The following is a 12,115-nucleotide window of genomic DNA, read 5'->3' as shown; positions in this document are numbered from 1 at the left end:
TCTGTTGGTCTAATCTAGACAGCTGATTTGTAAATAAAGTTTTATTGGAACATGGCCACAACTGTTGGTTACACTTTGCCTGGCTGGTTTTCTGCAGTGATGGCGACTTGAGTAGTTGCAACAGATTGCATGGCCTGCAAAGCTTAAAACATATGTTCTCTGCCTATTTGCAAAAAGAGTTTGCTCAACTTGGTACAGGAAGATCCTTAGGAGTACTTAAAGTTTGACTTTAAGAGTGACTCTCATCTAAGAGAGAATGAAGTCTGATAGGCCCCTATAGGGATTCAAGCAAAGCCAGTGCCACCAAATTCTTGTTCCTCTTGTCTTCTTGTCTCCTCCCAATTTAGCCATTGCACTCCTTAAGGATCAGGAGCCAGGAGCCTTCATCATCCGTGATAGCCACTCCTTCCGAGGTGCCTATGGGCTAGCCATGAAGGTGTCTTCACCCCCTCCAACTATCATGCAGCAGAACAAGAAAGGTAACGTCCTCTCCAGAAGGGCCCTGGAGTGCTGAGCAGGTCCCAAACTCCCATCAGAGCTGGTACCTCATAAACTCAAGAACAGCCAGTCTTGGGCCCATGATAGTGGTGTCAGAGAATAAGGAATGGGGTTACCAGGGCCCTGTGGTGGTGTTTCCTGGAGGGTGGGAGGGAAGTGAGAGGCTCTACAACTCTCCTGTCCTAGCCCTACTGCTGGAGAAGTATGAAGCAGTGTTGGGAGGTGGGGGTAGGGTGCCATGAGAATAAAGTAACCAATTCTGTTTCTTCCTCTTCATCCCAGGAGACATGACCCATGAGCTGGTGCGGCACTTTCTGATAGAGACTGGTCCCAGAGGAGTCAAGCTCAAGGGCTGTCCCAATGAACCAAACTTTGGTGAGCAACCCCATCTCTGTCACTAAGGTCCAACTTCAGAGTCTTGGCCCTGAACTAGATTCCCCCAGGTCTGACCCCAAGTTATTTCCACCTGGATTCTGCCAATCCTCCTTGTCATAGACTCAGCAGAGAAGATGAATAGTGACTTCCTCTCCTTTGTCCTGTGGCTCCTTTACTCTGTCAGGTTCCTTTCTTTCTGTATTAGTTCTGAGTGTCTAAGACTGATTGTCACTACAATTACAATAACAACTGTAGCATCTGCTTTTCTTGGCCACCTACTATGTGAAAGTCAGTGTCCATGTACCTTCTTTCTGACCATTATTTCTCGTCTCACAACAATCCTGTGTGGTAGACGTTATTGTCTCCATTTTTTGCACTTGAGAAACTTGTTAGATTTACCCAAGAACACACAGATAATAAGTGACTGAGCTGAGACTTGATCCCACAATTCTCTAATTGTGCCTGCCCTCTTCTGAGAGGGGTCCCCATAGCCAGGAGGGCTTAGGAGAGATGTTAGGAGGAACATTCAGTCAAGAAACAGTTATTAGGTACCCTTATGACTATTTCAGAGAACTTTTAGAATCTTCTTTCTTGGATCTTGCTTAAAAAAAAAAACAGGGAGTGAATTTTCTAGTTGTGTTGGTAGGATGAGGGAGAGGTGATAAAGAACCTGAGGAGGGCTGAGGTGTAGATCAAGGCTCTGAGTTTGGTTCCTGCGCCTTTTCAAAAAAAGCTGTGTAATGAGGTATGGGTGGGTTATCCAATTATGGCACCCTGCCCTGATGTGCTGTTTTGTATCACTCCTGAAGGATCCCTGTCAGCCCTGGTCTACCAGCACTCCATCATCCCTTTGGCTCTGCCCTGCAAGCTGGTCATTCCAAACCGAGGTAGGATGAGGTACTCCTTGCTCACCACCCCCCCAACTGCCTCCTTATGTCTCACCCTGCCACCCACTCCAGATTGGGGCCGGGGTTAAGGACACCAGTCATTTTGCCACTAGGGGGAAACTCAAAACTATTCTCTCTGTCTCTCTTCCTATTAAAAAAGGAAGGAGGAAAAGTTCATTTAAAAGCTTAACTCCAACAGGTATCATTTTTCCATTCCAGGAATGGGGGGAATGGGGATAATGGGGAATGATGGAGGGGGTGAATTCAAGTATGATGTGTTATAAGAACTTTTGTAAATGCCACAGTGTACCCCCAGCAGAATAATAAAAAATAATAAATAAATAAATAAATAAATAAAAGAAAATAAAGAACTTCCATGGAAAGCTGGACTTCATGGAACCAAATTTGACACCTTGAAATTACACAGATTATTGATAATAAGTTACAAAAAGTTCTTAGGAAGATGAGATAATGAGCTATATCTTAAGACATATTTATACCAGAAGTGGAAAAAAAAAAAAAAAAGCTTAACTCCAGGAACATATATGAACTGGCTTGCCAAATTGTTCTAGAAAATACTCTGGAGGCTTAAGACATTCACACTGACTTCTCAGAATAAGTCCCCTCCCAGGGGAGGCCTGTGAAACAGGAGCCAGGCCCAAGAAGACTAAGTCCTGGAGGAGGAGATAAAACTTCCAATATTAGTGGACAACTTCTTTTATCTAATTCAACTCATGAATTATTAGTAACAATTGACTAACACTGTTAGCTTCAAAGTTCAGCTACAACTAAAGCAGCATTATTAAAAATGCAATTTAGACATTGACTAAATTATTTTTTTATAGACTTTACTGGAGTAGTTTGGCAATTACAAAACTGTTTGATATTTAAATTGTAGAAATCAGTAGCTCTCAAAGTCTGGTCCCTGGACCAGCAGCATCCTCATCTCCAGGGAACTGGTTAAAATGCAAGTATTCTCAGAGCCCCCTCTCATCAGATACTCTGGGTTGGGCCCAGCAATCTCTGTTTTAATGAGTCTGCAGACCAAAGTGTGACAAGCACTGCTACAAACAAGACTTGATTCTTATTTTTTTGCTTTTCTTTTAAAAAAGTTTTATTATAGCATAGTTAAAATAAAACTCATGCCATGTGTAGAGTACATTATGAAATGGTAAAGTCAAGTAACATTCCATCACTCATTTTTTGAGACAGGGTCTTGTCCTGTAATCCAGTCTGGCCTGGGACTCACTGTGTAGCCCAGGCTGGCCTCCAACTCATGGTCCTCCTGCCTCAGCCTTCTGAGTGCAGGAATTATAAGTATATACCTCCATGCCCTGCAATATCACTCAATTTTTACTAATCTTAAAAGAATAATTGGGTTGTACTGGTTGGTGGTTTAATAAATTAAGCCATTTATTGATCTTCACAAAGACACATCAGTGCAAAACAACAACCACAATGCCAATTGATGCTTGAAGCCTTGCTTTTTGCCAGGTACTGGGCCAAAAACTATAAAGGGAAAATTTCAAAGACCCAGTGATGTGGGGACCATCATCACCATCATAGTTTTGAGCTGTGGCAAGGGCTCAAGCCCAGCGCTGTCAGACTCCAGAGCTCTCCAGCAGTGTGCTGAATACCACCAGTAACTGGATCTAACACAGTGCCTACTGCCAGGGCCTGCTGTGGAAGGCTTACTTTAAGCCTGGCCAAACTTGGGCTTCTTTCCAGCTCTAAGGGTTTTAATTACTAGCTGAATTTTTGTCTCAGACCCCACAGATGAATCGAAAGATAGCTCAGGCCCTGCCAACTCAACCACCGACCTGCTGAAGCAAGGAGCAGGTGAGTGGTCACCTGAGACTGGATCCCTGCCCAGGCCTTTCATTCCACCTTCCTGCCTTGCCCCCTCCTGCAGGTGTGGTTGGAAGTCTCCTCTGGGCCCAGATGTCTCTGCAGATCACATTTCTGCATACAGATACTTTGTCCCAAGGCTGGCCTGAAATTTATATTCTACCATCTCCCTGCAGAGTGGGATGGGGGATTGTCCCCATCCACTCCAGCCCTCTGACTCCTCCTTGGCTTGGTTTCTTCTAGCCTGCAACGTGCTCTTCGTTAACTCCGTGGACATGGAGTCACTCACTGGGCCTCAGGCCATCTCCAAAGCCACATCTGAGACATTGGCTGCTGACCCCACGCCAGCCGCCACTATTGTTCACTTCAAGGTCTCTGCCCAGGGAATCACACTGACTGACAACCAGAGAAAGTAAGCCTCTCAATCTGTTTCTGTGCGGGTTCTCCTTTCTACCATCCATCTGTCCATCCACTTACCCATCCACTTTACACCTGATTCATCCCTTGCACCCATCTATCCACCCACCCATCCATTCTGCAGATATTCTCCATCTAACTAGCTACCCTTCTTCCATCCCTCCCTTCCTTCTCTATCCATTTATCCATCTGTCTTTTTTGTCACCCATTTATCAATTGATCCATCCATTCACTTGCATCCATTCATCTTTCATCTATCCTCTCCACCCATTTACCCCTTCATCCATCTATTTTCCTTCCTTCCTCCCCTCCCCCTCCTCCTTCCCCTCTCTTCCCTTCCTTCCCTTTCCTTCCCTTTCCTTCCTCCCTCCCTCCCTTCCTTCTCTCCCTTCCTTCTACAAAGATTTGCCTGCATTGGGTATACAGCTGAAGTATACCCAATAATAATAAAGTCCTAGCTTTCTAGGAACAGAGCCCTTCCCCTCAGGCTCTCTCCTAACCTTGTTCCCAGCCTGTTTCCTTCCTCCTCCAGGGTTATCCTATTCCTCAGTCCCAGTTTCTTTCCCGGCCCCTAGTATTTGGGTCATGGCTCCTTTAGATGTCTGTCTATCCCTGTGCACTCATCAGGTCCCCAGTGTGAGCAGCTCAGACCATCTTGCTCCTTAGTGAGAGGCTATGTGGACCCATGACAGGCACAGGTGGAGGGAAGGTAGCCTGACCTGCAGGTGAGAGGTGGGAAAAGCAATCTCTCCAGCACTCATTCTTGGTCTGTCTGATGTCTGTGCCACAGGCTTTTCTTCCGGCGACACTACCCCCTGAACACTGTCACCTTCTGTGACCTGGATCCGCAGGAAAGAAAGTAAGTCTCCTGAGAAAACCTTCCCTCTTGTGTAGCTCCATGCCACTGCAGTGTATGTGTGTGTGCATGCCAGTGTAGTCTTGGTTCAGCTGGCAGGTCTGCCTGTGTACAGGGTAGTGTGAGTAATTGTATTGGGTATTCTTTTGAATCCCACCCACCACAGGTCTTGGTTCCTCCTGGGGACCAAAATGCCCACTTCTACCCCCTCTGTTGTGTTCCTGACCCTGAATCTGTGACTTCTCTTCGCTTTGGAGAAGGTGCCACAGGGGGCAGGCTACAATGTCCTCTCCATCCTGAATGCCCTCAGTGTAACCTTGGAGGCTCTTTCTTCCAGAAGTGGGGGCTCCTCTGCCTCCCCCCAGAAGGTCTGGCCTGGGCCATGGGGAAAGGAGCAGTGATTCACTTGAGTGTCTTTCTCTCTACAGGTGGATGAAGACAGAGGGAGGCACCCCTGCTAAGTAAGTGTGGCTTTTACCTTCCCACCCAGCTGGCTGGCAGGGGCCAAGTTTTGGGTCCAGGTCAAGGCTCAGGAAAGGGCACCCAAGATCTATATGCCAAGGTCACTGAGTCTTAGAGAAAGGTACAGCCACATCTGTGATGCTTACAAAGAAGAGTGTGTCCAGGCAGGGAGAGATTTGGAAAGGTTTAGGGAAAGAATGAATATTTTAAAATGGGTCCTAAAACAGGTATGATTTGGGCAGGTAGAAATGGACATGAAGGAAGGAGTCATACTTCTTCAGGGGAGAGTATGGCATAACCACCAGGGTACACTCTCAACTCAGGACCAGCTCTTCCTGTAAGGAGGCTGATGACAGTTGTTAAATGAAGAAAGGAGAGGACAGAGGATGGAGCAGGCTGCCCAGGAGCAACCTGGGTTGGGATCATAGGGGACTGGCCAGGAATCTGGGCGTGATTAGAGGTGGGGACCCTAGAGGGGCTGTTTAGGAGGGAGGGCACCTCAGCCTTCCACTGTGTCTCATCATGTCGCTGCATCTCCTTGTGTGCTTGCTAGCCAGCTGGGCAGGCCAGAGCTTGCAGACAGAACAGGTGATAGTGTGTAGGACAGGCGTGGGTTGACTGGGCCTCTATCTTGTCAGAAATGGACAGCTAGAGCTGGCGGGCCTTTACACTGGTTGGTGGGAGACACCCCTCACCCTGCCTAGATTACCCCTAAAACAATGCAGCCTGGACCACCCTGGAAAGGGGGGTGGTGGGGCTGCCCTGTGATCCCCCATACCCACCGCCTGTCATTTGGTCTTGTGGTTCCCAGCTCCTGAAGCATGGCTGGGAAAGCAAAGCTGCTCCAAGTACAGGGTGTGTGTGGCATGTATGTGTGGCTTGTTATGTATGGTGTATACATGTGTGCATAGTGTGTCTGTGCACACACATACACACACATGCACATACACATACTGGCAAGCAGGACCTGACCAGGCTAATTTTAACTGCATGGTGCCGTCCCAGGCAGAGGGGTTTCCATCGGAATCTCCAGCTGTCCTGATGCCCCATCTCGCCCTAATTAGCAACATGCCAGCTGGGAGGGGCCCTGAGCTCACATTCTGTTCTCTGCTTGCATATTTTTAACTCTGTTTTGCAAAGAGAGAACACTAGGTCCCTCCAGTTTCAATATGGGAGGGGGCAGACAGGTGTCAGGTCCCCTCCCTGTCCTACTCTCTGGGCTTCCTAGCCTCTGGAGCCCAGGAGGAATGTGTGGGGGGGGGGAGGGGACTACTTGAGGTGTGCTGGGTAGTAACAGTCCAGTTGGGGTGGGGCTGGAAAGGACCCAGATAACCTTGTTCAGGGATGTGCCCACTTTATTTCTGCTCTCATCCCCACCCTTACTCAGTCTTGTTATTCACACCCAGCTCTCTCTCCCAGCCCTGAAAGGGCAGTGGTTGCCTCTCTCAAACAGAGCAAGACACTGACACCAGGATTTGGCATTGTTGTAGGGAGCAAAAAGGATTCCTTCTTATAGAGGAGCATCATTCCCTAATGCTCAGGAAGACTGAAGGGCTGGGTAGACAGGATGACCTGAGACAAGCTTGCCCCCTGGCTGTTCTTCCAGGCCTGGGGTCCTCATGCAGTCACCCTGTCCCTCCCCCCGCAGGCTCTTTGGCTTTGTGGCCCGGAAGCAGGGCAGTACCACGGACAATGCCTGCCACCTCTTCGCTGAGCTTGACCCCAACCAGCCTGCATCTGCCATTGTCAACTTCGTCTCCAAGGTCATGCTGAGTGCTGGCCAGAAGAGATGAACCCCAGAACCCTTGTCCAGAGCTGGGGCACTGGGGGTGGGGCATGTGGGAAGGGAACCATGAATCCTGACCACCTTGAATCCAGAAGGAGGACTTTGGGCCAATTTTGGAGAAGGAGAGAAGAAAGTGCAACGTGGGGAGAGGGAAGTGAATTGCGGAGGGGAGGGGGAGAGGGAGAAGGAGAAAGAAAAAGATGGAGAAGAACTCAGATTCCCCTGAGTGGATGGAAACTGCAAAAACCCAAAGCCCCTCCAACTAGCTAGGGTCTGGCTCCCCTCCCCCTCCAAGAGAATGGAGCTCCTCAAAGGGGACTAACAGGCAATAGAAAGGCTCTATCTCCCTATCCCACCTGCTTTGCAAGGAGAAATCAAGTTGAGAGTCATTTTCTGGCCACCTGTAAGGTAGGTTGCTAAACCAAATAGCCAGCATGGGACATCAGTGGTGGAACTTTTTCAAGTTTCTCAGGCTGGAGGCACCCAAGTTCTATGCTGTGCTCTGATGTAGTGTTGTTGGGCGTACATATATCCCCAACCACATCCTCACACACTGATTTACATCTGCCTCTCTCTGCTAGAATTAGAAACACTTCTGCTTGTCTATGCCCATGTGTTTGCACACATGTGCATACCGTCCAAAGAAGTTGAGGGATGGGGTGACAGGGTGGCGGGGAGACAGATCCCGCTCCTATGGGAGCATGCAGTCCTATAGGTAGTAGAGCCCTCTCTTCTGGTCCCCGCACCTGTCCTAGTGGCCCTGGGGGCTGTCTGGCCATTTTCCTGCACAGAGCCCCTGCAGGAGGGGTGTGGCTACACCTCAGCTTTAGCCCTGTTCTGTCTCCACTGGGAAGGCTGAGCTGGGTTTGAACAAGTACAGATAATTATGTCCGTAGTCTTGGGGAAGGGATCTGTAGGAAGTGTGGCTGCCAAGCATGAGTTCCAACATCTTTCCTGCTGCGTGTTGCTCACAGCAAGCTGGACAGGCAGCTCCCAGGACTCTGCCTTACGCCTTCCTCTCAGCCCCCTTCCTGGGCTGGAAGCCCCAGCACCAGCCTTAGCTCAGACTTGCTTGTCTGCATGATGCCTTTTGGGGCTGGGGAACAGGCCTTCCTACTCTGTTCTTCAGGGTCCTCATTTTAGGGTTCATCCTGGGGAGCCTGCTTCCCAAAGCCCCACTCAGTAAGAACCCAGGGAGAAGCCTGAGTCCTGTGTCTACTGAAGGTATTTCGGGGTCTGACTGTTGCATGTGCCCTTCTGCCTGGGCTGCCCAGGATGACATCAGAGAGCCTCTGGGGCTGCTGCCAGAGCACCACATGGCCTACCCATAATGCCAAAGCCTTACTGTTTCCTTTTCTGCCTTGGTTTCCCCAGCAGAGCCATGTTGCCCACGGAGCAGGGGACAGAAAGCACGCATTTAGGCCAAAGGGCCTAGGGTCCATTTGGGCAGTTGAGAAGCCCCTTGGGAGACCACCACCCAAGGACTCTAAGCCAGGTGGAAAATTCACCCGGACTCTGTTCTTAAGCCTGTTGGGGCCTCCTAAATAGAGGCATTGTACTGATATATAAATATATATAATATATACATGAGACATACTGACAGAATCTGTAAGCTAATAAAATATAAGAAAAGGTTAAAAAAAGGAATAGGTAAATTGACAAGAAGTATTTATTGTTTTCCCCTATTGCTTTATTGCCTCCCTGACCATAAACCAGCTCCCAACCCCCTTTTTATATGTAAATACAGCCTGAAATGCACGGGGGTGGGGGGGTGGTCTTTACCCTGGAGTAGCCAGGGCCCTGGCATTGGCCTTCCCTATACTATATCTGGGGCTTAATGGGAAGGGGGTGTACATGTTCCACACTCTTGCCCCCCTTATTTTCTGGCAAACCAGGGGCCTAGGAGTTAATTCCCTGGATATGTGGGGAGCTGTCCCCTTCCGGTGCCACCGGCCTGAGTGGGTATGTGAGTGTGAGGAGGACACAGGTATGTGTGACCATGTGTATATCTCTTGTATTTTTCCTCCTCCAGGAAATGTCTGTGTGGACATTCTGTTTCAGGGAGCTAGAGAGTGTCTGAATTGGGTGGGGAGCAGGGGCAGTGGCTCCCCCAGCCTCCCACTTCCCAAACGATGAAACCTTGGGCTTAGTGTTCCAGGTCCTTCCAAAGTGTCCTTCCTTCTGAGATATTCAAGCCAAATACCCGATTGCCCCTCTCCTCATTCCCTAGTGAAGACAGGAGATATTTCCTGCTCCTTTTTTTTGTAAATACCCCATCCATCCACTACTTCACAGTATGGGGTCTCCTCCTCGTCAGGATATCCTCTCTCAGCTTGAGGCTGGGTAGAGCATCAGACTCTCAGGCAGCTTGACCTGGGCCGGGGTCTGAGTCTGGGATTTAGCCTCTACACTTGCTTTCCCACCCACCCAGTGCCCACCAGAAGCCCCCTCCCATGTGTGGCCAGCCACTGCCCTCCAGACCCAGGTCCTGTGGAAGCCACAGGAAGAACCAGGTTAGATGCTGGAAAGCTGATCACTTGCTCCCAGCATGCCTCTGGAGGGAGCTGGCATCTGAGAATTGGGGAAGGGGTCCCAGTCTCCACAGTGGTCCCACTTTGGGGACCAACTTGCTGCTCCTCCCCATCCCATGTCTTACAGGTGGGTCTGTGCACACATGCACACACATGCATACATATGGACACATACACCACTCACTGCAGTCTATTCTTGCCAAAGATTTCCTTTAAGAAAAGAAAGCACTTTTACTCATTGTTATTATTTTATAGATGTTTATCCTCCCCTCCCTTGACCTGTTTTGCTGTTGTTGAGTCTGTATGTCAGGGAGAGTGCTGTCTGCTCTTGAACGTGGGCTGGGGTGGGATGGGATCTTGGAGAAATGTCAAGAAAGAGTGGGAGACACATGGATAGCCTGAAATGCCGTGACAGGAAGCCAAGCAGGCCCATGCTGCCTGTCCATCCAACAGGGCTCTGGGGGCAGTCCAGGGGCTTCACCTTAACTGGTATTTGGAGGCAAGAGGATAGGGAAGGACATCTCTGATTCAGTAAGGAGTGGGGCTCGATGAGGTCCCTGTGGCTCTTTCCAGGGGGGAAACTGGGTCTGGGAACAATGGAGAAGTGACCCCAGAGAGAAAAACAGGGAAAAGGAGCTGTTTGCTCAGCCTCCAGAGGTGATTAAAGTCCCCACCCTGCTGTCTTAGAGTTCTGGCTCCCTTATCTAGCCAGGTATTTGAGAGACGTGTTCTAGATTTGGGAAAGGCCTTTTGACCTGTTGCATCTGAAGCCTCTCCCAGCAGCTCTGACAGCTGTGGACATTGACTGCCAGGATTCTTCCTACTCCTGGCTTTTAAGGAATCACTAGGTGTATTGGGACTGGCCAGAATGGAATGGGAGATCCCTCTATAAAGGGGCTCTCGGGAGAGAGGAGTAGGTATTTTTCTGCCTCATTCTGCTGACCTGAGTGAAGATAGAGCAGGTTTCTCATGCTGTCCAATGGGGTACAGAGGGCAACCAAGTATGATTTTGTCCCCCATCTTACCTGCTGGGACTTCTTCCCCTTATTTGGTTTTTCCCAGCTTCAGGTCTTGAGGAGATCCAGTGGATAAGGGAAGCAGCCATCCCCTTACCCCAAGTTTGGGGTCCTAGAAGAGTTTGGGGAGATCCCCGCAGCTGCCTCTTTACCCAGGTCCAGGCCCTGGAGTCCTGAGACTCGTGATTCCTTGGCCAGTGGTAACATAGGACGTGTGTGTGCGTGTGTGCAAGTGTGGATATGTGTGAGCGTATTTTGTTCATCTCTTAGGGAACTTAGGGGTGGGGGTTGGAGGTGGTGGCTGGTGGCATGTCAAGTTCAATTTGCCAGCAGTAAGAGGAACCAGGAGGCAAGGCCTATTGGGTAGCTGACTAGTGGAGTCTCAGCACTGGGGAAGAAGACCACACATGATCTTTCTTGCCTCCTCTCCTCACACTTCTGAAGGTCTCAGTCTGTTTCCACATTGGGCTCTTCCCAGTGGTGAGGTTACTGTAGAGTGATGTCTCAAGTTTGTTTTCTGATTGGTGTTAACAGTGTGACACTCTCCTGTGGGTTTGTATGTGTGCATGAGGGCACCTCAGGGTGTGCATGCTGTTTCCTCATTCTCTCTCCTCCCTTCTGACTTGTCATTCACAACAAATGTAAGAAATTCTTTACCATCACTGTCACCTCTGGCTACCCTCCCCCTCAAGGCCCTCTGCGGGGAAATACAGTCCCCAGCATCCTGGCTGTGTATTTATATAGATGGAAGTGTACTTTATATTTTGTATCTTTGTGCCTGTAACCTCTGCCACCTTGTATAAACCCTGATATATGCTACTCATCCTGGATATGAGTGTATGTACACTGACACTGTCCCACTCCTGTACAGCTGCTTGTTCTCTTGCAATCCATTGTATGGCCTTAAAAAGATAAAGTTAAAGACAAATCCATGCTGTTATCTAGCTGTGTTGTTTGCCAGGTCCCTGGTGGGCAAAAGCAGTCTTTCTCAGGCACCAGACACGTGGGGCCTTTGGTAATGTGTCTTGTGGTTGGTGTGCCCCCAATGCTCCCAGAAACTCCCCACAACCCAAGTCTTGGTTCTGGTTCATGAGTTATTCATCTGGGCTCTTTCAGCTGGGGGAGAAACTCAAACTCATTTAGAGAACAACAACAACAAAAAACTTTATTAGCCCAAGTGGCTGAGTAGTCTGGGTGGAGATGCATCTGGGAGGTTACCTGCTCAAAACTCAGGAATTTCTCCCCATCACTCAGATCTGAGCTGACTCTGTCCAAGTGTGGGCCACCAGCTGCTCCAGACTTCCATCTATCTGTGTGGGAATTTCCACAGAGATAGAGCTCTTTCCTCCCCCTGTTCTCAGCAAGAACATTGGCTCGGAGAGGTCTTGCTTGAGAATGGCAGGGATGGAGGTACAGGAAAGAGTTGCCAAAAGGATGGG

At 49.2% G+C, this 12,115-nt stretch overlaps 1 protein-coding gene across 13 annotated transcripts in view; it reads left to right on the top strand.

The window, feature by feature from the left end:
* The window catches only part of Tns1 (tensin 1), a 212,877-nt gene extending 201,269 nt beyond the window's left edge, over positions 1 to 11,608 (top strand). For all 13 annotated transcript variants that reach the window (XM_074071696.1, XM_074071695.1, XM_074071683.1 and 10 more), the window contains 8 exons: positions 348 to 479; positions 781 to 873; positions 1,683 to 1,760; positions 3,528 to 3,599; positions 3,852 to 4,020; positions 4,816 to 4,884; positions 5,310 to 5,342; positions 6,992 to 11,608. In XM_074071696.1, coding sequence (XP_073927797.1) covers positions 348 to 479; positions 781 to 873; positions 1,683 to 1,760; positions 3,528 to 3,599; positions 3,852 to 4,020; positions 4,816 to 4,884; positions 5,310 to 5,342; positions 6,992 to 7,136 — 791 coding nt within the window. In that variant the 3' untranslated portion in view covers positions 7,137 to 11,608. The remainder of the gene's footprint in view (positions 1 to 347; positions 480 to 780; positions 874 to 1,682; positions 1,761 to 3,527; positions 3,600 to 3,851; positions 4,021 to 4,815; positions 4,885 to 5,309; positions 5,343 to 6,991) is intronic.
* The last annotated feature ends 507 nt before the right edge of the window (positions 11,609 to 12,115 follow it).

The sequence above is a fragment of the Castor canadensis genome, chromosome 4 (genome assembly GCF_047511655.1).
Source record: "Castor canadensis chromosome 4, mCasCan1.hap1v2, whole genome shotgun sequence".
Taxonomy (NCBI): Eukaryota; Metazoa; Chordata; class Mammalia; order Rodentia; family Castoridae; genus Castor; species Castor canadensis.
The sequence above is the reverse complement of the archived record's forward strand: the minus strand, read 5'-3'. Positions and strand labels throughout refer to the sequence as shown.